This window comes from Pongo pygmaeus, chromosome 1, assembly GCF_028885625.2.
Source record: "Pongo pygmaeus isolate AG05252 chromosome 1, NHGRI_mPonPyg2-v2.0_pri, whole genome shotgun sequence".
Taxonomy (NCBI): domain Eukaryota; kingdom Metazoa; phylum Chordata; class Mammalia; order Primates; family Hominidae; genus Pongo; species Pongo pygmaeus.
In genome coordinates, this window is record NC_072373.2 from 162,079,039 (window position 1) to 162,106,060 (window position 27,022).

General features: G+C 38.8%; 1 protein-coding gene across 2 annotated transcripts in view; it reads left to right on the forward strand.

The window, feature by feature from the left end:
- Positions 1 to 27,022, forward strand: part of WLS (Wnt ligand secretion mediator) — a 134,380-nt gene that overhangs the window by 28,496 nt on the left and 78,862 nt on the right. For both annotated transcript variants that reach the window (XM_054483279.2, XM_054483270.2), the window contains exon 2: positions 9,936 to 10,208. In XM_054483279.2, coding sequence (XP_054339254.1) covers positions 9,936 to 10,208 — 273 coding nt within the window. The remainder of the gene's footprint in view (positions 1 to 9,935; positions 10,209 to 27,022) is intronic.

Here is a 27,022-nt window from a genome sequence, read left to right on the forward strand (position 1 = left end):
ACAGGTCTTACTTGCCCTTAGCCTTAACTTACAATGTACAATACTAAATTTTTGACCATTCAGAATGCCCTGTACTTTAATTGCTTTTTTCTGTTTATCTGGAACTGGTCAGAAAATAGAAAACAAATCAATAAACTATATGCAGCTCTTTGTTGGACCTTAATTTCTCCATTCCCTGGCATACCATATGCATGGATAGGAGACTTATCATTTTGGTGTGACTGAGAGGAACTTATATTTAGTTCAGGCTCATGCTCTTATCTATCCATTTACTTCCCGAATGTTTCCATGGATGAGGAACCCACCCTTTCCTGAGTCAAACTGTGCCATTGTTTGCCTACCTGAATTATCAGTAATTCTTCCGTAGGTTGCTCTGGAGTCAGATTTTCTCTAACTTGAATCCCTGTCTCTCACTATGCCTGCAAGTGCTATCATAGACTTCCATGGCAGCGCTGTGTTCCTGAGTCAGATCTTCTCTAGGCTAACATCCTAAACACTGCCTACCTGCAATATGAAGTAATAACCAAGACCCGGTAAAAATGGGGATAGTATCAGATTCAAGGGAGTTTAGTGCATTTTCAGGAGCCTATTACTCCATCATTTCTTTATGGAAGTCTTAGAGGTACTCTGTCCCTGCCTGTAAGTCTCCCAGAAAAGCTATCTTGCTGGCTCCCTTTGTGTGACACCCAACCCAGTGCTGGTAGTGCCTTGCCTGTGGAGCTTCAGCAAGCTACTTATGGCCACAGTCGTCTTCATTCATCCCTCAGCTCTGCAACTATCTCAGGTAATCTGAGAGTGCTAATAAATAGTGAGCGTTAATAAATAAACAGATAGTTGTATTGGAAAGGAGCATTAGATATGAAATCAGACCTGGGTTCCAGTCCTAGTTCTATTTACTGATGAGACAAAAACCACTGATCTTCTGAATATGCAATGGTGCTAATTATGTTACTTGTTAACTAGGTGGATTCGATAATCTATGTATGTGAAAGTTCTTTGCAATTCACATACTAGTTGTGGTTCATGTTTATTATTAACAATAATATTGATAAAAGAATATATGTAATTTATGAATCATAAATGTCTGATTATTTTAAATAACAAATGTTGGAAACTTGTAGAGTGTAATAGGCACTTTAGAACAAAGCCACTGACTGTGTTTCTTCTAGAAGATTTAATTTTGGTATTTTCTGACCCTAAAATTCCAATATAAATGTGTGCCCATGGTGAGCTTATTTAAGAAGGAGAACCAGGTGTCCCCTTTTTTGTCACCTCCACCCCTACAGCTTTGCCAGAGTCACTTTGGGGGCCTCCACGGGGGCTCTGAGAGATTTCCCACACAAGAACTGGTGCGCCCTCCATGCTGGGTTTATGAGATCATAGCCCAAGGTAGTAAATTAAAGATGCTATAATTCACTTTCCATAGGTGGTCTTGGCTGCATTCCACAGTCTTTTGGCTGAAAGGTTGCTGATTTTGAAGCACTGGCCCAAAGTCAAAACAGCCCAGATGACTGGCCAGCCGAGCAATGAGCAATAGCGTCAACAGATGAGCCACTGGTTTTTCTGTGGAGGTCTTTTGTGTTCACTTCATATGTATTTAATTTTTGCTGTTTTTGAGTATTTCTGGAGTGATGGAGAAACAGAAATTGCAGTCATTTTTCAGGGATAGAGAAATTCGTAATTTGATGTACTTCCATCAGTCTTTTTGATTTAGGCTCTCTTTGCTGCAGGACACCAAGGGTGGTAAGGGTCAGTTTTTGAGTCCTAATCCAGGCCACCACTGGATTGCTACACCAATTAGCACATCTAATGATTGGCAGATTTTATGAGCTAACCCTCTGGCAGGGCCCTTTATGTGCATTTTATTATTTTTTCAAAAAGAGGGTAAAAAAACTAGCACCAATCTTGAGCCTAAAATAATTTCATGTTTACCACACCATTTCAAATACTATGTAAGAGTTTGGCTCACTGTCCCAAAGCACTTTAATTTTTTTCCTCTTGGTTCCAATGCTCCTCCATTCCATGGGATCCAAGCCAGGCAAGTAATGTAAGCCAAGTGGCGCTTGTTTGCCACGTAGATCCTGACAAATATAGAGTAATTCTTCTATTCTTCAAAGCTGTTACATCTTTGGCTCCACAACAATTGAGGTTGTAGGCGAAGCATTTAAAATCCTCATCTGCCTAAAATGTAAACATATGATTTTTTCAATATTTTTGAGTCGGAATGTATTATACAAGTGTTTGCTATAATTTTTGGAAATTTGCTGTCAAAATGTCCATAATTTCATAAGTTTATGTTGTAAAGAACTATTTTTAAATAAGTGCTTGACTTTTGTGTGTACGGTAGAAATTATTTGGCATTCAACTCTGCTATGTAGTATGTGTGTTTGTGTGTTTTGGTGGTAGTGGTTCAGTGTAAAGGAATGTTCTGCTGTATTAAAAAAATTAGCTTTCCTAGAACAGATGTTAGCATAACTAACTGACTGAAAATGGCTGGCAAGAATGAATTTCATTTCACTTAGCATACCCCATTTCATGCACAAGGGCATAGCTTTGATAATTCTGAAAATCACTTCTGGTCTAGTCTCTGTAGACACACTTTCAGCTCTCCAGTAATTGAGATTGAATTGTGAAATAATACTTCATTTAGTAAGCTAGTAAGATTTAATGGGTATGGTTGAAATATAGGAGAATCTTCTCTTCAAAGTAGGTGGTGGAGATAGCATAAGTGTCTACTGTAACTTCAGAGCAATTTCGGTAAAAGTATTAACAAACTGAATCATTTAAGTACTAAGTCAATTTAATGCAAATATTTGCACTTTCTTTAGCTGAACTTTTTGAAGAATTCATTCTAACTAGCCACCCAAAACTTAGATAAGTGGTATGGCAGATATTAAGAAATCTTTTTAGTAACTGGCTTTCAGTGAATGGTAAGCAGGATTGGCTCGTAAGACCTCACAGCTCAGCCAGTTAATATGATCTGGCCACTTAAGTTATGCAGTATATTTCACATGTTTCCTTTTAACCAGAATTAAGGCTTTTGAGCTGGCGACAGGCATGTGGAATGTCTAAGGAAAATCAATTGAGCATATTTAAAGCTAATTTCTAAATTTAGCTAAAGATTTTCTTAGGTTAAATGAGTACTTTGGGGGCATTTGAAAAAAAAATGTAGTTATATAACAAGAATTCATCTAGTCTTTTCTGACACCTGTGTTCCCTTTCTCCCTCTTTTCAACCCTCCCCACCTTGATACATCAAAAAATCCAAAGCACACTCTGCAATTGCCCAAGGGTTTAAGTGCTCAATATGTTTTATATGAGTTCTCATAAGGCAAGCAGAGATATTTAGATAGGCAGAGCTTAGAACCAACTTGGGCATATGCCTTTTAGTTCTTATAAATACCATTCATAGTGCAATGGAGGTTTTCTCTACATTTCAAAGTAAAATGGATATTGAGCCATTCAACTTCATAGATCAGGTAAAAGTTTTGGGAGCTTATATTCATCAGCTATTGCTTCAAAAGTTTGGGGAGCTTATATTTCCCAGCTGTTGCTTCAAAAGCAATAGCCAGAAAAAAAAAAAACAGGCAATAGCTGGAGAATATAAGCTCCCCAAACTGTTGAAGGTATAGACATAGACCAAGTAATTTGTAGTCTCTGCCCACCCCCGCCCCAACATTAATTCTATCCTTTGAAATCAATCCCAATTATTTTTAAAAAATAAAGGCTAATAACCACTTCTAGTACCCCAAAATGTTTTATGGAACAAGATAGAGAATAAATAAAATGAAATTATAAAATATAAATAAACATTCACATTTTTACAGGTGGAGAGATGGTGCTGGCAGCTTTTTAACTGAGATTAGTTTTCGGGTGTTAAATCAATGTCTCAAGTCAGTAGAAGAAAGTATCTGCTACCAACTTTTGGTATGCTTTTAAATCAATGTGTATTGTTGTTCCTATCGTTTTTGTTAGATAAATTCTATTGTAAACATAAAATTCTCTAAAATATTTCTGAAATCTTTGACCATTTTTACTTTACTTTAAGTCATTACTTTTTAAAATGATGGTGTTCTGATTATTAATTCTTATAAACAGGAATTACCTTTTCAACTGGTCTATTCTCTGCATTCCTTCCCCTTGGACCCCAAAGCAGATTATTCTTTAAATATCATCTTTGTTGCAAGGCAGACATTCTTCCTCTAATTTAGAGGAAGGCTATTATTACCTGATGATTGAGACTTCAAAGGCTCTTTGGGGCCATTTGTGGGAATAGGAGGGGGAGCTTCTTCATTCCCGCCTGACCACCCTCTCACTCCCCGTTCTTCCAGCAGATCTCTGGTCTGGCCTTGTGGCTAGTTACAGGACAGAGATAGGTGTCATAAAAGGAAACATTCCTGCCAAATAAAAGTTCTTTGTTATGTGTGGGTCTGTTTATTATTCCTTCTTTATGGTGCTCTATAGAGTACAGCAGGGACTATTAGGAGCAGAGGCCAAGGCACTCTAGTAGAACTATACCACTGATTAGAAAAGGCAAGGGTGGACACAGATAAGAGTAGTACTGCAGTTTTCACGTGTTAAATGATCTCTTTTTAATTTTTAATATTCAAGCACAGATATCTGCAGAAAATATGATTGTTTTAGATATTCTATGACCCAGCACATGTTCTATCTCTACCTCAGCACATTCCCTCCTTGGCCATCCCCCATTCTTCCTTGGCTATTGCCTGCTCTCTTCCAAGGCTAAGCCCTGCCGAAAGCCACCCTCAGCTCTTTTTACAACTGGAGCATCCTGTGCAAACCTCTGTCGGAGAAATTTCCAATCAGGATGTAATTCTTTGTGAACTTCTCAGCCTCCCACACTAGCCTGTGAGCAAATGGGGGTCTGGGAGGCCGTTTGTCTCTGTCTTTAGTTAGTACGGTACCTGCATAATAGTAATGCTCTTAGGTGATTGCTAAAGAAATGTTCATTACTCATAATAAAGCAAAGAAATAAATAGTCTCTGTTGGCTTAAATGGAAACCATGTGTCATGTCAGCATGTTGTTTTAGTTTTATTTTAACTTTTCTAAGAGGCAACCAAGTCTTGTATCTCTCTCCATCTAACTCTTAAATTACAGGTTCTGGAAGGAATAGGGGCTAATGATTTAATGTTGACTCAATTTTAAGCATGATAAATGCTAGCGGTTGGCTAGATAGTAATTTGTAAACTGGATAGCCATTTGAAGTGAAATAACAGGAAGCTAACTGGAGTCAATGAATATTCTTCCAAAAGAAGTACTACAGGTTTAGTCATTGTTCACTTACATTTTTATTCAAGGTTATGTTGTAACGATGACTGGATTTTTCCTGTCATTCTAGTGTATTCATTTCTCCCACCTCCCAAATATCTGACTGTTGCCCTTTCTCAGGGAATGTCAGGTTACATATAACATTCATCAAAATTATTTTTTCCTGAAATTGTTTATTTATTGTCTGCTTCCTCCATTATTTGTACATTCCATATGGTTGGTGCCTATTAGATTTACTCCAGCACCGGCAGTGTCTAGTGCATGGTAGACACTGAAGACAAATTTGGACAATACACTGTGAGCCGTAGTAATGTGTGTAACTGAGAGACCACTGAATTTTCAGAGAGACTTCAGGTTGTGTTTGTACATTTCTTCACACCTTGAATTTGTTAGAAGTCTTATTGATTTCATATCACTTTAACATTGAACGTTGTGTAGAATCACATTTCACAATTTGTGTACTATAGTGGAAAAGTGGAGGCCAAAAATACTGTATTAAAATACAGACAAAATAAAATGGTCATGTTTGATAAAGTAAAAAGAACTGAATTCATAATGGACTGCATTTTCGATGAATAGCTCATGGTTTTATAACTTCTGTGCATATTCCCAAGGCTATCTCAAGCAACCATGAGTTAACCAGTTTACAGTGACTAGGCATATTTAGTTTTGGCCAAATTGTTCTGTCATTGAATTGGTCTGGTGTAGAAGTAGTTTTTGGCCTACTGTTTTCAGTTAAACCTTATGCTATGGGTGGGTGGAGGAGACATTTATAATGTGTGCTGAGGCAGCTGGGTAATATTGCATTACTATCCTAGGAATACTGGGGAGTGGTTATTTTTAGCTTTCACCTGAGCAAACATGACTCAGTTTGTTGACCTGAATCTATCCAGCCCCCTCTTGAATACACAAACTCTATTAATCCCTAGAACCACGCAAGTGACTAAGGCCTTCATTACGAATACCTGTTATTGTGGCTTGTTCAAAGGTTGAAGATAATTTAAACTTCCTCCATTTAGCTCTTTTCTCTTAATCCCACACACTTAAAAAAAATTTACAGACAGATCAAACTTTTTTTGATTCTAGACACAATTTGTGACCCACGTAGCTAAAATTTTGACTATAGCTAATGAAAACACCTTCTATGGTAGGTGACCAGCTACCAGCTATATGCTTTGCTTTTGTTTTACTTGATAATGCTGTCTATATAAAGAAACACTTGGGAATTCACTTTCAGCTGGAGTAGGACATTGCACTGAGCTGTAAATATATTATTGGGGGAACATTAACTGTCCATGTTTGAATATCAGGATGTCTGTTTACTTTCTCAAGCAATACTTGTGTTTTCTCTTTTGAACACTATTAGAAAAACGGAAAATGTTGAATTATCTTCAGGTTTTGAAGTTATGGAAAACATTTTTGAGACTCGAGGACTAATTTATTCAAGTGAAAAAAACTGTGATTCTCATAGTATAGCTTGAGATGCACTTGAGGCTTCTCGAAGTTCACTGCCATGATATTTATGAAAATATTAGTATTTCTGGGATTTTTTTTCTTTATAGAAGAAACACTAGACTAATGAGAGGATGAAAATAATGCAGGCCCCTAAAAAGGCAGGCGTTTACTGCATTCATTAAAAATGCGGACTTTGTGACCGTAAAGTGTTCAGCTTCTCTGTTATTAAGTTTGGAATGTGGTTTTGGAGCTTAGCTGAGGAACTCAGCTAGTTATTTTTCGTTTTGGTCTGAGAAGTGAGAGACTTGTTTTTCAAGAAGGTAAAAAATAAAGAAAAAAAAGGTTAGGTTCATTTTGGAAGAATAGAAGTTTTAAAATGTAGTAACTATTTTCTGCAGCAAATAGTCAGTTTGAGTATGTTAGCCGAAAATAGAATTCATGACTTTTGTCTCACTGTTTATTTCTCCAACCACATTAAAAAGGGTTCAGTTAAATGTGCCATTTGGCTTTTCTAATGTCAGTGGGCTATTTAGCTGAGTCAGGATAACCAAAGTTTGATTGACTCATATTTCTAAGAATAAGTCAGATGTCTGATTTTAGATGGATTAGATGTGAGGTCTTCGTGATACAGTTTTGAGTTTTAAAGAAAAACGTCTGTAGCAGGGGTTAGTGGCAACTTGTATTGCAGTGTTCAGCATTCTACATGAAGGATGTTCAGCTAGAACTTAGTAGTGTTGAGTTTTCTGGTAAGTGTTAATAGGCATTGTCCTAACTTCTTACAAACATAACATTTTACTAAAAATGTATCATTAAAATAGATATTTAATAGAAAAGAAAAATAATGTGGATTCGAACATTAGAAGTAGGGCAGAATATTAATAATACACATTTTTGCCTCTTATATAACTTTCTTTTTGCTTTTCATGTTTCTCCATTGCTATCTGATCTCTATTAAATAAGAGAGAATTTCTGCAAACATAATATACCAAGTATCAGATGCACAGAAATACACATATTTAAACCACACACATAAACCATAATTTATGACATTTTCTTTTAACTACTAACTTTCAAAGGTTTATAGATATATCTATTTTAAAATATACTAGTAGGACCCACATAAAGAAAACAATGAAAGTTTTCCAAGAAATTTAAAAACAGATTGTAGACAATGGAGAAGCAAGTACTGTTCTTGGATGGGAAAACTAAATGCTGGGGAAGGATGCTAATTCTGTCCACATTAATTTATTATTATGTATTATTTATAAATTTAATTTAATCTTCAATATCCTAGCAAAAAGATGTAAATTTGAAATGGATTGGGGAAGAGAGTTACTCTAGCAGATATTGATAAAAATAATAAATTTACAGAATTCAAAGCAATGTTGTGCTGACCCATGAATTGACAGTTTAATGCATGGAAAAGAACAGATGTTCAGAAACATATGCTCATATACATAAAGGTTAACAGTGATATGATAAATCAACAAAAGGGAGGGTCTGTTCAATAAACTATAATTTAAATATTTAAGAAATAAAACTAGAACCTCACCTCATCTCTTATAGCAATTTTCAGATGGATCAACTGTTTAAATATTAGAAAAAATGAAATTGCAAAAAATAAATAGAAGTCAATATAGATGACTATTGAATTTTGAGATGAAGAAGGTCAGTTTCTCTAAGCACAAAAGCATGGAGGAAAAACATAAAAGAGGGATTTCATATAAGATCTGGAACTTCTCTATTTAAATGTGCATAAACAAATTTAGATAGCAGATGGAAAGTTTAGGAGAAATTTCCAACAAAACATATTAGGCAAAGGATTATTCTTATAGATAGCCTTTACAAACTGATGAAGGAGAAGTTGATTTTGGTGTATTGTGTGATTGACTATTTTGCAACTACTAATTGAAAGATTTTAATTATAAAGAAAATATCATATAATGGCTAATATTTTATACTTTGTGTGTGCCCAAGCACTACTCTGAGTGCTTTAATATGTTAACTTGTTTAAAATATGCAGTGACTTGGAAAGATCGGTACTATTATTATTGCCATCTAAGAGATGATAAAACCTATACAGAGATAGGCTTAGTAATTTGCCCAAAACTTTCCTAGTGTGGATTTGTGGTGACACAACTAAAAATGAGAGACCCAGGATTTGACACCAGACAGGTTGCCTCCAGAGCTGGTGTTATCACACAATACTCTGCTTTTCTAAGTGAATAAAAAGAAAAGACTACAAAACTATGCATGATATAACTATTTTATAAATATGTGTTAGTATTTGTGTATATTTTAAAGTTATACAATTTAATTCATGTGTAAACTTTTTATCTAATTACACAGTCATAGAAAAGACAGATGGCATTTTGACATTTTTCCAACAGTGGTTACTTCCCTCTAGTGGGATTTTGGGTAAATGTTGTTTTGAACTTAAAATTTCTGTATTTTCCAAGTTATTAATATTATAATCATATAACCATTATATAATCACAAAATAGTGTTTTTAAAGTTACACATTTCAAAGTTGCTTTGCTGTCTTGAAGTGCATTGTTTATATTTTAGTACACTTTTGAAGTATCAGTCAGTGTTTGAGTTCCCATTCTCTGCTAGGTACCAAGCTAAGTGGTGGCCCCTAGTTCTTTATCTTAAGCAAAAGCAATGTTGTACAATGTTAGAGCCAAGAGGAATCTTAGAAACTCTTTCGTTTCTCAGATGAGGGTCCTGAAGCTATTATAGATTTAACTGACTTACCCAAGATTCACTGACAGTAAGTTTTTAACCAGGCTTCGAATCCAGGTTTGAAGACTAAGGTCTTCTGACTTTAGATACTGTTCTCTGTGAAGCACCAGAGCTCTCCAAGACCTCAATCAGGTGGGAACTGTAGCACAGTTGATTTTTTGTGACATTGTTTTGAAGTGCGGAAGTATAACTAGACTGGTTACAAATGTATTCTTTCACAGCAATTGAAAACATAATGGGAAGGTTCTCAGGGATACTGTTATGACACCTCTGGAGGTCAATGAAAGATCCTCACCCAGATTTGGAAGATCCCTAAGTATTGCTGAGCCCCAGTTGTAGAAGGTGGTACAAAAACTGGAGGGAACAGAGTAGTGGAAAGAATATTAACCAGAAACAGTAGTTTCAGTAGATGGCTTTTCTAAAACAGACAAACTTTCTCTTTTCAGCTCCAGGGCCCACAACGGCAGTGTCCTACATGTCAGTGAAATGTGTGGATGCCCGTAAGAACCATCACAAGACAAAATGGTTCGTGCCTTGGGGACCCAATCATTGTGACAAGATCCGAGACATTGAAGAAGCAATTCCAAGGGAAATTGAAGCCAATGACATCGTGTTTTCTGTCCACATTCCCCTCCCCCACATGGAGATGAGTCCTTGGTTCCAATTCATGCTGTTTATCCTGCAGCTGGACATTGCCTTCAAGCTAAACAACCAAATCAGTTAAGTGTACTCTCCTCTCATCCCTTTCTTCCCTTTGAGCATTGCCCTCTTTGGGTTCTTTTTGAGCCAATTCTAATAAAAGTAAAAATGGTAATAGTAATAGCAAACAATTATTGACTACTTACCAGGCACCTTCTGTGTACTTTACCTGTATTAACCCATTTAATCTTCCCACCAGGTTCCTTGAGGTAGTCTTATTATTTCATTTTACAGATGGAACACTTGGGCACCAGTGAGGTTACTCATGATCTGAAAACTAGAGAGTGGAAAAACTGAGATTTCTGACTCAGAAAACTGCCCTAACCACCAAGCTTCATCACCTCTCTAGTGTCACAGGGGAGTTCACCCCCATGGAGTGACTTGAGGGTTCCTGAAAGGTTTTTATTTTTTTTTAAATGTCTTTTTCCACTGGACTTTGAGTAAAGCTATGGCCTTAGAAAAAGATCCCTACCAAAATGGAAATGCCAACCCATGACCACCCATTTCCCCACCAAACCAGGTTTTTTTTTTGTTTTTTGTTTTTTGTTTTAGCTTATTTGCAGTTCAAAACTCTGAGGGCATGAGACATATAAACTTTTCATGGGGAGAAAATCACTGGGTGATTTCTGGGAGGCCAATACATGTATGGCACCTGGGGACAGTATCAGGAATCTTAGGCTGAGAAGGAAGAAAACTTTTTTTTTTCCTTTTTGACTGAGATGGGATCAAGGATGTGAGGGAAAGGGAAAAAGATGTGTTAAAGGCAGCTCTGTCTAGGGCCTGTCTATAGATTGAAACACTATTTCTTTTTCTTTTCTTTTTTTTTTTTTTTTTTGAGACAGAGTTTCGCTCTTGTTGCCCAGGCTGGAGTGCAGTGGCGCAATCTCAGCTCACTGCAACCTCCGCCTCCCGGGTTCAAGTGATTCTCCTGCCTCAGCCTCCCACGTAGCTGGGATTATAGGCACCCACCACCACACCCAGAAAATTTTGTATTTTTAGTGGAGACGGGGTTTTACCATGTTGGCCAGGCTGCTCTTGAACTCCTGATCTCAGGTGATCCACCCACCTTGGCCTCCCAAAGTGCTGGGATTACAGGTGTGAGCCACTGTGCCTGGCCTGAAAACCCTTTCTTTCTTCTTCTGTTTCTTTTATTTATTTATTTTTTTTTAAGAGACAGAGTCTCCTATGTTTCCCAGGCTGGTCTCGAATGCTGGCTCAGGCTGGAGTTCAGTAGCATAATCATAGCTCACTGCATGCTCGAACTCCTGGGTTCAAGCTATTCTCTCACCTCAGCCTCATGAATAGCTAGGACTACAGGCACGCTAATTTTGTAAGTTTTTATTCTTTTTTTTTTTTTTTGTGACAGGGTCTTGCTCTTTTGCCTGGGCTGGAGTGCAATGGTGTCATCACAGCTCACTGCAGCCTCAACCTCCCAGGCTCAAGCGATCTTCCCACCTCAGCCTCTTGAGTAGCTGGCATGAGCCACTGCACCTGGCCTTAAATTTTAAAAATTAGTTTTTTTAGAGATTGGGGATCTCTCCTGAGCTCAAGCAATCTTCCCACTTTAGCCTCCCCAAATTTTTGGTTTACAGCTGTGAGCCACCATGCCTGATCTGAAGTACTATTTCTAAATATAATTTTCATGTATCTGTAATAATCTTGATGTACAATTATTTTTACTCTGTTTAGGAGTTGGAGCACTGTGTATACCTGACTGATAGCTTACCTGAAATAAATAGATTGTGCTGAGATAATTTTCTAGATACAGTTTTCTTTTTCTCATTCATTCATTCTCTTGCCCATCATTTTAAACTGTTTTTGAGCGCCTACCTACCACTGCTAGGCACTCTGCTGTTGGCTGAATATGCTGTCCTTTAAGGAGCTTACTGCTAAGTGGAAATGACAGGTAAATAACTAATCATTACAGTATGGTATGCTGGGTGCTGTGACCAAGTTATGCCCAGGAGGATATGGAAACTTAAAGAAAAGGCTTCACAGCAGAGAAAAGGAAGACTTCCCTGGTAGGGTGTGTGGGTGTGTGTTGGTGGGGATAGTTGTAGAGAGGCAAGCAGACAGCTCTTTGAGGTGAATCTTAAAGAGAGAAAAGCCTGGTGAGGAGGTGAGAATGAGCAAAAGGAAGAGCATTCTATATAGAAGGAAATGGCTTATGCGAAGGTCCAAATTTGCACAACAGCCTCAAGCTTTCAAGTGGTGGTTCCCATGTCCCTAAACTCTTGCTTATTGACTCACTTGTTCACTCACTCACTCATTGGTTGTGCAACACATTTATTCATGAGTTCATTTAAACTTTATTAAGTCCCAGCCATATGAACACTCAGTACTGGGGATATAAGATCACACAAGACATGATTCTTGTAATGGGTTAGGGAAGAGGGTGCCTGGAAAACAGACACTTAAACCTACAAATAAGAAAAAACATGTTATGTGCTATAATAAGAATACACAATGTAATGTGAGGAGCCTTGGGAAGGAAAGAGTTTGCTATGAGATTCAAAACTATATGTCTAAAAATTTTTTTTTTGAAACCTGCAGGTTTGGGTTTTAGTATTTCTATTCCTAAGAATGCATTCAAGCAAAGGAGAATAAGGACAGTAAGAAGAGCCATGGGGGGATGAGATAGGTAGATTACCTGATTTTATGTTTGGGTGGAAAGGTAAAGGACATGGTATTCTGTTATTTGGGCTGGTTGTGGTTATTTCAGGTATAATCTCTCCTAGACAGATCCCTACTTCTAGCTCCAAGTATAAAGAAAAAGATTTACCCTGTAATAATAAATTAAGTAATTACTGTCTACTGACTGTATTAATGCTGGGTAACAAATTACCCTAAAAGTTAGCAGCATTCACCTATAAACATTTCTTTTTTTGTTTTGTTTTTGTTTTTAAGTCTGAGTTTCACTCTTGTTGCCCAGGCTGGAGTGCAATGGTGTGATCTTGGCTCACCACAACCTCCGCCTCCCGTGATCAAGAGATTCTCCTGCCTCAGCCTCCTGAGTAGCTGGGATTACAGGCATGTGCCACCACGCCCGGCTAATTTTTGTATTTTTAGTAGAGACGGGGTTTCTCCATGTTGGCCAGGATGGTCTAGAACTCCCGACCTCAGGTGATCCACTCTTCGTGGCCTCCCAAAGTGCTGCGATTACAGGCGTGAGCCACCACTCCTGGCCACCTATAAATATTTCTTAGCTCCTCATTTCTGTGGGTCAAGAATCTAGTTTGGGAGTCTCTGGCTCAGACTCTCTCGAGGTTGCAATTAAGCTGTTGGCCTGGTCTGCAGTCTCATCAGGCATGAGGGCTCCACCAAGGGAGGGGGATCTGCTTCCAAGCTCTCTCACATGGTTGTTGGCAGGCTTTCATTCCTCCCACATGGGTCTCTCCATAAGACTGCCTCGCAACATGGCAGCAGGCTTACCCCGGGGATAGTGAGCCAAGAGAGAGCCCGAGCAGTGCTGGAGAGGGAAACCGCTGAATCTTGCAAGCGATATTCCATCACTTCTGCTGTATTCTGTTGGTTAGAAGTGAACTAATAAGTTCAACCCACACTCAAGGGAGGTGATTACAGAAGGGCATGAATGCCAGGAGATGGGGATCATTGAGGATCATCTTAGAGGCTGACTACCTGCTGGCATACTTTCAATGGAGTCACGGTTTCATTTGAAATATGTTCCCTGATTTATATCTAGATTAGGGGGTAAGATAGAAAGTTTTTTAAGAGCATGGACTTAGGAGTCCTACAGCAATGGGTTTAAATCCTTGTACCACTTTTTAAAAAGCTCTGCAGTATTGGGCAAGTTACAGAACCGCTCTTAGCCAGTTTCCTCCCTTGTAAAATATGGATAATAATGCCTAATTAACCAACTCACTCTAAGGAATAAATTAGTTTATGTAAAACTTTTAGGACATAGTAAGTACTTTTTTTTTTTTTTTTTTTTTTTTTAGACAGAGTCTCCCTCCATCACCCAGGCTGGAGTACAGTGGTGTGATCTTGGCTAACTGCAATCTCTGCCTCCCGGGTTCAAGAGATTCTCCTGCCTCAGCCTCCTGAGTAGCTGGGACTAAATTTTGTATTTTTAGTAGAGATGGGGTTTCGCCATGTTGGCCAGGCTGGTTTCGAACTCTTGACCTCAGGTGATCCACCCACCTCAGCCTCCCAAAGTGCTGGGATTACAGGTGTGAGCCACCGCACCTAGCCTGGACATAGTAAGTACTATTAAAAAAATTAAAAATTAAAAGTAGCTATTAAAATTATCCAATTATATTTATCCTTATTGCTGAAATTCAGCCATTTTTCCCATTCTTACTTCAACACCTTGGTTAGTGAGGTTAGTCTTTATAAAAGAAGCATACAGTAGAGATAAGTCTTCCTTATCCACAGGGGATATGTTCTAAGACCACCCAGTGCCTAAAATCATGGCACTGAACCCTATATACATACATGATGTTTCTTCCTATACATATATACATACTTAGGATAAAGTTTAAATTATAAATTAGGTGCAGTAAAAGGTTAACAACAATAATTAATAGTGAAACAAAAAATATACTGTTCACAATTTTAAGGATAGAAGATTCATTCTTATTGTAGATCTTAGCAACCTCAGCATAACATTTTTTTTCTTTTAAGTTGAGAACTTTCATCTTCTTAAAGGAAGCACTTGACTTATCTCTTTAGCACATCTGAAATGCCAGCATCCCTACTCTTGCACCTTGCGGCAATAATGACAGAAAATAAGGATGACTTGCACACAAGTACTGTAATACACAGCAGTCGATCTGGTAACCTAGATGGCTGCTAAGTGACTAACAGGCAGGAGCAGGGAGATACTGGACAGGGGGGTGATTCTTATCAGGGGACAGCACAAGCTTTCATGATGCTACTCAGCACAGTGCACAATTTAAAACTTAAGAATTGTTTATTTCTGGAATTTTTCATTTAATATTTTTAGACTGTGATTGACCTCTGCTAACTGGAACCTCTGAAGGTGAAACCTCCGATAAGGAGGAGACTCTTTTAGCTTTAATTTTTCATTTCCTTGCTCAAAACATCTTCAGTGACTAACAAATAAGACTCGGTGTTCAGAGTCCTCTCCCTTCGTGACTCAAGGCTTCTTTCTAGCCTCCTTCCTCACTGCTGACCTGTAACCATTCTCTGCATCCTCAACAGGAGTAGTTTCCTGCCCTGTAAACAGATCCAGAGTTTCTCCCTTTGCATCTTTGCTGATATTGATCCTGCCTACCTCTTCCTCTCTTGTGATTCCTCTTCTCACAACTGAAGGGCTCTTCCCAGAAAAACCTACTCATTCTTCACAACATCCCAAATTTTACATACCCCTGGAGCCTTCCTAGGTATTTTCTATATTATCTCCCATCCTCATTCCTTCCTGGATATAATCTGTCTTTCCTTATGCATTCTTCATTACTGGCCTTGTGATGTTTACATTATCAGCCTTGTGGTCTGCACAGTGGAATTGTCTTCTCTGAGTCCTTACTAAACTATGAACTCCCAGTGGGCAGATTATGCAGTATATTTACGTTTATGAAATCCACAGCTTTGTGTTTAGGAAGCTGTGGATGAAAATATTGGATTGTATCATTCTTCTGCCACTAAAAGGAACATAAAGCAACTGATTGAGGTGCTTCCTCCCCTCCCACACTTCAAAATAAGAGTTCTGTTTAACATTTCAATATATGTAAGTCTGGTCCCCACTGCTCCTATATTTTTTACACTGATGAAATTGTGGTTAAGAAGTTAAGAATTGACTATAGGAGTAGTATGTTGCTACTTTCAAGCAGCCTGTTACATGACAGGCAGTTGTTTAGAGCATAGTCTCACTTTGGGCAGGTACTTGCCACAGGTTCCGTTTTCAGGTTGTGAGGAAAGTGCTGAATTATCTTGTGGTTCTACCTTTTACATCACTGAAGGTGACTGGCCTATAATTTGATTTCAAAACTTGGCATCAGAATCATTGAGTAACATAATGCAGAGACTCAGGTAAGTTTAGGTGAAATTTTAAAAGTCAATGATAAATTTCTAAAATTATACCACCAAAATTGAAAAAAGGTTAAATATGTTTAGTGAATGTTATTTATAACTGAACTTTTTAAAAGAAACTTTCCCAGTAATGTGAAATAACTCAAATACTTTTAGCTACTTTTTTTTTTGCCAGTTTCTAATGATGTTTTGTATTCATTATAAATGGATTGAATATTTTAGAATTCTCCAAACTCATTTGAAATATATTGAAAGCTCCCTATTTACATTTTTCAGCTTTAGCAGTGTGAATAAAATGATTTTAAGCTCAACTCTTGAGCATTTCTCCCAAACCAGAAACTAAGAAATAATTCTACATGTTAAATAATTTCACAGATGAATTACTTCCCAGCAAATACTAATCCTAAACAACAAAAATGCCCATGTTGGCAAAGCTTTAAAACATTTCTATATGTAAATAAAATATTAATGTCTTATTTTTTCTCATGTACATCTTCATGCTCTAAAATATTTTATCTTCATCTACAAAAATACTGTACTCAAGCTTTCTGTCTTAAAAATAATCCTTAATTTTCTTATAACATGAGAACTAGCACTTAATAGGGGGCATACTAAAAAGTTAACAAGATGGACCACTAATTATTCCTTTGATAAATGTATAAAATAACTTTCTTAATAGAGCTATCAAGAAAACCACACCAAAAAATACTTTTCATGAGTAGCAGCAACACATTTTGGCTGCTAATTTTTTTTTTTTTTTTTTTTTTTTGAGACGGAGTCTTGCTCTGTCCCCCAGGCTGGAGTGCAGTGGCACGATCCCGGGTTCACACCATTCTCCTGCCTCAGCCTCCCCTAGCAGCTGGGACTACAGGTGCCTGCCACCACGCCTGGCTAATGTTTTTGTATTTTTAGTAGAGATGAGGTTTCACTGTGTTAGCCAGGATGGTCTCGATCTCCTGACCCTGTGATCTGCCCGCCTTGGCCTCCCAAAGTGCTGGGATTACAGGCGTGAGCTACCATGCCTGGCCAGCTGCTAACTATTATATGAGAAGTTACATGTTGTGTTTGTGGGAATATTCATTTCCTTAAATTTATCCTTTCTACCTTTGCTTATGGACACTGTGAGCAAGGCATTGATTATACAGATTATATATATTATGTTATATATATTCAGCAATATACATATACACACATGTTTTAGTATAACAGGCACATCAGTTCTAGATTTCTCTCTGATTTTGGTATTAAGAATGCATGAGACTCTCTACTTTTTATATTGTTTATCATTACTTTGGATTCCTTTGTGACAGCAATGAACAGGACTTCAGAGAAGAGTTTGGGAGTGTGGCAAACAAGATCCTATTACACATGATGGCTTCCTGCTTATCAGAGATTCACCTGTAACAATATTACTTCATATGTAAGGAAAAGTCAAGACCAATCCTTTTTTTTTTTAACTTTTCCAGGCAGTCTTTGAAATGAGTTTCAGATTTCAAACAATGAGAAGAGATTTCATGTTTGGGCTCTGAAATTAAAGCTTGGGTTTATAATATATGTCTGGTTAGTGTTTTCATCTACTTTTGAAGAGTCTTTGAGTAGATAAAATAATCTAAGGACTACATACTTTAAATGACTTCTAGTCACTTGGGGTTAAATGTTTATTTCCTTTAAATCTTTCAATTTAAAAGTGATACACGTTTTAGCTAGGATTTGAGTTTCCAAACCCTCAGAAAACTAGAAAAGCATTGACTTACACTATAGAAGCTGACCATTGTTTTAATTTCTGAATTTAATCAAGCCAGTGCCTTTGGGAGAAAAATGATGGCATTATAAGGTACTTTATAGTAATAAATTTCCTGATACACAGCTTCTAAAATTCTTGGAATCTCCTGAGTGATAGGAATGCCTCTTTGCATGCTAATGAGCCAACTGATGGCTGGGGACTCCCAGATAGCTTCAGGATGGTCACCTGAAAGACCAAGGCATGATTAGAAGGGTGGGGAACTAATTTCAGCCCCACCCACCAACAGCCAGGAGGGAAGAGGCCTAAAGATTGAGTCACTCACCTATGGCCAGTAATGTAATCAGTCATGCCTAGGTAATGAAGCCTCCATAAAAACTCAAAAGGACTGGGTTCTGGGAGCTTCCAGACAGCTGAACCTGCGGAGGTTCCTGGAGCATGGCGCCCTAGAGAGGACAGGGATGCTCTGTGCCTTATCATAGCCATCCTCAACCTTCTGGGCACCAGGGACCGGTTTCATGGAAGACACTTTTTCCACAGATGAGGGGATGGGGGATGGTTTGGGTATGAAATGGTTCCACTTCAGATCATCAGGCATTAGACTCTCATAAGGAGAATGCAACCTAGATCCCTTGCATGAATACTTCACAATAGGGTTCCCACTCCTATGAGAATATAATGCCAGCTGATCTGACAGGAGGCAGAACTCAGGCTGTAATACTTGCTCACCCACCTCTTACCTCCTACTATGTGGCTCAGTTCCTAACAGGCCACTGACTGGTATCTGTCTGCTGCCAGAGGGTCAGGGATCCCTGTCATACTATATGCCTTACCCTACGAATCTTTTATCTGGTTGTTCATGGGTATCCTTTGTCATATCCTTTATAATATGTGCATAAGTAAAGTGTTTCCCTGAGTTCTGTGAGCCTCTGTAGCAAATCAATCCTAAGGAGGAGGGTCATGGGAACGCCTATTTATAACAGGCCACAACCTGTTTTTGCAATGAGCATCTGAAGTGGGGGGCAGTCATATGGGACTGAACTTTCAACCTATGAGACTTGATGCTATTTCCAGGTAAGTGGTGTTAAAATTGAATTGAATTTTTGGACACCCAGCTGATGTCTGCTGTGGAAGTGATTGATTGCTTGCTTGGTGTGTGGAGAAACCTCCCCTGACTCTGTACCCCGCTCCTTCCATCACATCTGGGTCAGAAATAGTCTGTTATGTTGATTATGAGTGGAGTGGGAGCCAAAAAAAGGTGGTTTTTTTGTTTGCTTGTTTGTTTTTCCCCTCACTCGGAGTTCAACTTCTAAATGGTGGTAGTTTTAAAACAATAGTCTGTAAAAGCTGAGGAAAAGAGGCCAATTAAGAAAATCTAGAGACTGGTAGATGCTTGGGAACAGGAGTCATTGACCTTTCAGTGAATACCAATTACAAATATGAACAGACCTGTCTGTGGAAATCTATGATTGAGTCAGTGCTGGCTTTTTGCTAAATATTTCAGAGGTACAGAATTAATGAATTTGTCAGGATGTAAACATGATGCTTCTGTCTAGTTGTTAGGGATATGGGATTTCAATTTTTACTCTAAAGGAGTTAGGAAATGGAGTATGAGTAGGCAGAGAAGAGTGTCAGAAAAAAAGTCAGCCTTAACATTTGGAGTCTGGATGTATTATGAATCATTGATAAAAATGATTATTTACCTGATGGTCTTAGACCTCTTGGTAAGGCCAAGTTCTGTTATTTGAAAATATACTCTAGAGTGTTTTTGTTTTGTTAACAGATGCCATTCTAAAATACTTTCCCAAATATACCATTTTTTTAAAAGTCACTCTATGCATTAGGAAAAGAAAGGTTTGGGTTGGCTAAAATGGTACACACTGGAAATGGGTTGTCACTCTAATGATTACAACCGCAAGTCATATACTTAGTATACCCCAGACTCTCCAAGGGCTTCTTTTGAGAAACCTGGGTGCATAGATCAAAATTAGAGGATTTGTTTACATAGCTCTCTTTCCAGCTTTCAAGTCTATAAGCTGTTGACATAGAAGCACTAGAGCCATTGGCAGAAAGCCTCAAGATGGATAGCTGTGTCTTAAGTAGTAAATCTAGGAGTTTCAGGGGTTGAAAAATTCCTGAGACTGAAGAAATATTGGTAAATGATGAAGGGTGGGGAAAGCCAGAATAATGTCTGTCCTATTCTTACGTAATGATAGCATTATGTTTCACCTTGATCCTTGTGCTGTACACTGGAACCCAGTGTTGTCTTACTTGTTTCATTATTGCAGATGGTCACATGAAGCAGAATTCTTTCTATAAGTGGCAAGTGATTTTTCTTTCCCCACACTGAAAGCATTTCTGTATAACAAATTTCTAGTTAAAGTAATTAGAATGATATTATTACCAGTCAGTTTTCAAGTTAGATGGCTGAGTGTCCTGGGAGAAAGTTGACTGACTTTTGGCAGAGTAATTGTGCTTTTCCATTTGTCCATTTATTATGGAATGTTAGGTGGACATCAAGGGAAGACAACTGGAATAAAGGAACAATCTATTGACCATAAAAAATTCTCTGAATTTCATCCTTCTACAAATTCACCCCTCACATTATCTACAATGGTAATGGGTGAATTTGTAGAAGGATGAAAGTCAAAGAATCCTTCTGGGAACTAACTTTTGGCCTTCAACAAGAATTGTGATATTTAATTCTGTGTTTTCTGTTGCTTCTGAGGAAAGCTCCATAAAGAGAGCTGAATGGGGCAGAGGATTTTATACACTATAAGAACTATCCCTGCTGTGATGGAACAGGCCATTGGTAGTATGATATTCACATAATTGTATTTCTATGCTTCAGCAGATAGTCCTTATTAATAAAATATGTTGAAGCAACTGCCAAGAAGAAATGTATAACTCTACTCTCCCACCCCACTACTACTCCCACCAAAAAGAGGTCTTCTTTCATTTACGACCATGTCTTCTTTAATTTATGACTATGTTATAGCCTGTGTTAAAACTATCTAACATTTTGGCTGGGCACAGTGGTTCACACCTGTAATCCCAGCACATTGGGCGGCTGAGGTGGGTGGATCACCTGAGGTCAGGAGTTCAAGACCATCCTGACCAATATGGTGAAACCCTGTCTATACAAAAATTAGCCCAGCGTGGTGGCATGTGCCTGTAATCCCAGCTACTTGGGAGGCTGAGGCAGGAGAATCACTTGAACCTGGGAGGTGGAGGTTACAGCAAGCCGAGATCGCACCACTGCACTCCAGCCTGGGCAACAGAGCAACTCTGTCTCAAACAAAAAAAAACCTCTAACATTCTAATTAGATAGTTTTTATTGTTGGCTAGTGTCACTAGAATTTTAAAGTTACCTTTTAAGTTTCTTTACCACAATTTGAGTCAATGCAAGGAGAAATAAAAGTTTCAAATTCTCCCTTTGTTCTCCTCCTCCCTCCTCTCCCACCAAAAAAGGTAAGTTGAAGAGCTCAAAATACAGCAAAAAGATCTCAGAGACTTAAATGGAGTAGGGTTTTTAGTGTTAGGTAAATTGTACGGAAGTTGTCAGTATTCAAGATAGGCTTACATGGCCAGTCTCCTTTACTCTTATTGAATTGTGTGCCCCTTCAAACCAAGGCTGGAACCTGGAATTTACCAGTATGAATCAGTTTTACTTACTGACTTGGTATAGAAAGCAACTGAAATCATGGGAAAAAACTATATTTTGTTTACCCCAGGATAGAGAAGATTAGGGACATGATGTTTGTTTGCTCATGAATTATCTCTGCCTTTGAGGAAATCTTCAGGCACATCTTGACAGCTCTTCCTTTGGAATTGACCATTGTGAGCATGTTTATATTGGCAGGAGCGTGGGAACCTTTGGCTTTGAGTGTGATTATTGGTAAGCACATTACTTGGACAACATCATTATAAGGCTCCTCCATAGGCATCGCTATAGAGCTCTATCTGGCTTGGTGGGTTTTGTTAAGTATTTGCAAATGAAAAATTCCAATTCAGAAACAGAGTAGGGCTCCTCCAAAACCTTTCCAAGATTTTAAAATTAGTATTTATAGTTTGGTATATCTAGTTACATACACTTTCTTTCAGTCATCTATTGGTTACTGGTCAATTTAACATTGGCGAGTAGATGGTGTTAGATTAGTCTCTAGTCTTAACAAAACACTCTTCTATGGTGCTGAATAATTTGCAGAAATTGTTACTAAACATCAGCTGTTTTATTTTAGCTTGGAGTGCTAAAAGGAATACTAGAGGGCTGCTGGTCTAATAATCATCAACCAAGCAGTTTAGACTGGAGTGTAAGGGCTAAGAGAACCCCTTGATACTCTATATAAAATTTCAGTGGTATTTGCTTATATGCATTTTTGAAGTAAGAGTGTTTGTGGTTCTTGTCAGGTTTGCAAATGGGTGGTTGACCCAAGTTAAAGCACTAATCCTTTAATTTAGCAGCTGGAGAAAGCTTGAACTCCGTGGTGTACTCGCCCATGGTGGCACAGCTGGCTGGAGCCAGGGCAGGATCTCCTTGTTGTACATCAGTGGTGTAGATAGGTAGATGGTACCTAACAACAAGTGCACCACCCCATACAGGTGAGTCAGCCTGCTACCAAACAGCAGACACTAAGATCCTTGCACAGAGGATGCACTGGTCTTTCTAAAATGATATATTTTCAATTTTTTAAAATCTCCCAATCAGTATTTCAGGGAATGAAGTGCAGTCTAGAATCTAGACTAGGTGGTAGGCTGGCCCTGTTTATAGTGCCACAGCTGCAGATCACCCACGTGTCTCATTTCCTGCTCTGAGTTTAGAATATAAATGAGGATATTCTGTTTGCATCCATACAAGTATATCCTGATTACTAAAATAAAAACCTGGTGACATCATTGACTAATGTGAAGAGCAGAGAAGCCAGAAGCAGCACATCCCATAATGGTGCCCCCAACGTATAGAAGGTATTTTTTTGTTTTCACCTCCTCTTCTAACTTTGGGTCTTTCAGTATTTAAATGCCAGCTGGTCATAACATAGCTATTGTGAGGTTCTTTTATGGGGAATTCACACCTTTATCTTGGTTAACTTAAAAAAATGAAGTTAAGATTATTTTCTGGATTATATTTTTCTAAGCAAAAGGAAGTTAAATGAGAGCAAGGCAGAATTCTGCTTGCAAAAGTGCTAGGGACTCTACATTGGAAAAAACCATTTTCCCCCACCCTACCTATTGTCTACACACTGATGCTAGAAACAGTCCTAGATCCTCTTTTGCTTTAGTGAGTTATTAGTAATGGTATTAGTAGAGAGATAGTAGTAATTCTTTATAGGAAGAAGAGGTTCTGGCTTTGTTGTTCTGGTCTAGGTTGTTTGCTAAAATAATTGCATAGTGAATCTATCTCTCTTGTGTTGGGGTGATCAGACCCAACACCGGGTTGTGGGGGTGACAGTCCAGCAGAGTCAAAGGATTGAGAAAAAGACAGTTTGAGAGAGAAAGTTGGGACACCGAGGGGCCATCACTAGTGTACGGAGGCTGCGAAGTCCCCAAGCTCTGGGAGCCCACGCTATTTATTGGTAATCCAACAAAGAAACAGGTGGTGAAAATGTGGAGGTCAAAAGAGCAGGCGTATGATCTACAGCTGTGATGGTTTAGCATTCATGTGGAACATGTTCTGCTACTTGATATAATGGGAATAGGAGCCTAGGAGCCTAGGAGGGCTAGAAGTAAGGAGCCAGCAAGTCTAGACACATTCCCGAGGACATTATGCAAACCCTGCCTCAGTTTCCCTCCCAACACTCAGCTTTTCCTCAACATCTTGCTTTGCCCATTATTCATATTTTGACTAGAAAGAAAAGCCCAGGCTTGACCTAACAAGCAAGATTATGCCTTCATTAAAGAAAAGGCTTGGAAGAAGATTACAAATATTTCAGTTTAGTATCTTAAGTTGCTGTCACATGGAAAAGAGTTCTAATAGCTGAAGTTGTTTGCCGATGAAAAGGTTGCCTCTACCAGTAGTGAGCAGCCTGTTACTGGTAGTGGTCAAGCAGAAGATGGTTGGTGAGGATCATAAAGATGGCCACAGTGATAGCTGGCACGGAGCAGTGCTTTCTTTACAAAGTACCATCGCACTAGAGATGCTGTTGCTTGTCTTTGTTGCCAGTCATTTGCTTGGCCCGAACTTGGCCTTAACTTCCCCCTCCCTCAGCATGTTCCACCACCTCTACTGAATGGGCAACTGGCCATATGATCAGTCCCCAAGCCATAACTGATCAGACTAGCAGTGGTCCCTTGGCCAAAGGAGAAGCAATCAAATTCTCATAAGAAATTGCGTTTCAGTAATTCGAGATCTACCTTTATTAGCACTTAAACTGAAAAGCCATGAGAGCCACCTGGGCAGTCATCATTCTACACATGCACAGAGAAGCCGTGATTGTTGGCTGGCAGAGTGGGAAGACCAGATGCAAAGAGGAAATGGAGATGAAGACTATTAGTATAATTACAATAGACTATAAGAGTTGACTTTCCTCCTGACAGCTTTCTATTCCTGGTTTCAGACCCTCCAGCTTCTCAACGTTTTCTGCGCTTGATTTTCCTAAAGCACTCCTGTATCCCTCCAACTGATTCTGGTTAAGTTAGTGGGGGTGAAGTCCTGTTACTTGCAAACAAATGTTCGCTGATTAAGACAACGTTTATTTCATCTGATCATCTGAACAATTATATCTGGCAGAGTGAGGACACTGAGGATGAGAGTTTACATGATTTGCCAGTCTCCCAGCTGGGAAGTCGAGAGGCTATGAGTGTACATGATGTTAGGACTCCAGTGCCTTGATCCCACCATGAGTCTATTGATAGGGCTATGGAGTGCTTCCTGTTCTGAGTGGGAAATTATACTAGATGACCCCTAAGGTCCCATATACTCTAACTCTCTGAAGTTGAGAGTCCGTGACTCACTTAAGATTCTCTGCCTTTATAAAAAAATCTCATTGGTATCCCTTTGGTTTTGTAAATAGATGACTTCAGAGACCCTCAAGTGAAAACCATTCTAGAAGATAGTGCTCAATCAAGACACATGCTCTTGTTAGAGGGTGAGCTCAGTGTTGAAATGAGTGAATTTTCTTTTATTTTGTTACATGCGACCTTGTGTTCATTTCTCCTCCTTAGGTAGGCAGACAGGGTTGGTGTACTGGAAGTGTATTTTTAGTCTGACATTAAAAAATGTATCATAGACACCAACACAGGAAGCAGTTTTTAGGTGAGTCAGTGTATAAATAACCTCAAAGAGTTTCATGATGGGATGGTAGATCTTTCAGTTTAGCAGTTCAGCATCTGAAAACCCTTTCCCAATTTCATTCATTCATTTGATAGGCATTATTGGGACTTGTACTACATGCTAGTATTTTGTTCAGGATTTAAGAAATAAAGATAAGTCCTTATTCTTCATAATGTAATTTCAGAAACCATCATAACCCTCTTTTGTTTAGTTTTCTCTTTTTTTTTTTTTGAAACGTAGTCTCGATCTGTTGCTTAGGTTGGAGTGCAGTGGCGTGATCTTGGCTCACTGCAACCTCCGCCTCCTGGGTTCAAGTGATTCTCCTGTCTCAGCCTCCTGAGTAACTGGGATTACAGGCGTGTGCCACCATGCCCAGCTAATTTTGTATTTTTAGTAGAGATGGGGTTTTACAATGTTAGTCAGGCTGATCTCAAACTCCTGACCTTGTGATCTGCCCACCTCGGCCTCCCAAAGTCCCAAAGTGCTGGGATTACAGGCGTAAGCCACCTCTCCTGGCCTAAGAGTGAATTATTTAAAGGCAGGGATACTGTGTTGTTCATTGTTATATCCTTAGCACAATTCCAGGCACAGTAAATATTCCATGTGTACTCAAAATAATTAGGAGCTCACAGTCCAATTCATGGAGAGAGAATTAAAAAATTACACCAGCGTGTTCAGTGCATTAAGTACCCAAAGGAGTCCATAAACATAGAAGGGGAAATGATTAACTCACGGTAAAGGAAATGTTTTGATTGAGTCAAAGGTGGGGTTTTAAAGATGTTGGAATCTGTGATCACTTACAATGTGAAGGCAAAGAAACAGCCAAGGGCAGTCTTATTTTTTTCTGGAAAGTGAAAGAGCTTGGAGAGACAACTCCAGCACTGGGTTAAGTACTTTCAAGCCAGAGTGTTTGGGCTGAATCATAAATTATGAGTGTTTGGCCTGCTGCTTATAAATTATGCAACCCTTGGCAAGGAAGTTTTTGAAACTTCCTTGTACTTCATTTTCCTCACTTATAAAATAGAGAGAATAGTAGTACTACCTTTATAGGGTTGTTGTAAGGATTAAACTAGAATAGTGTATGTGAGGCTTTTACATAGTAAGTGCTGGATACATATAGTAAATGCTCACTATAAGTGAATAGTTGGCTGGGCGCAGTGGCTCACACCTGTAATCCCAGCACTTTGGGAGGCCCAGGCGGGCAGATCACTTGAGCCCAGGAGTTCGAGACCAGCCTGAGCAACATGGTGAAACCCTGTCTCTACAAAAAATACAAAAATTATCAGGATGTGGTGGTGTGCCCCTGTAGTCCTAGCTGCTTGGGAGGCTGAGGTAGGAGGACTGCTTGGGCCCAGAAGGTTGCGCCACTGCACTCCTGCCTGGTTGAGATTCTGTCTCTAAATAAATAAATAAGAGTGAGTAGTTATTATTCTTGGACTTGAATAGAAAGGAGGAATTGTGTTCCAGAGACAGCATAGAAGCCCAGAAACATAGGTGGCAGGGCTGAGTGTTCAGCACAAGGACCCCGTGGATGTTAGCCACAGGCCTTTCATTACTTCCGGACAGTGGTTATTAACTTCAGGTCAAGGACTTTAACCTTGGGAGACATATATGCATAGACCCCATTTGCACATTTAGTATTCATATTTCAATGGAAGCCCTGAAGCTCACCCATGGAATTCAGAGGTTTATGAATCCCAATGAGGGTACGCCCCATGAGTACCAAAATGCATGCTGATCAGCACTGAAGCAATTGGAGAAAGTCCTAAAATAGAAGATGTGGGAAATTCTTAGCATCCTTAGGAGAATGT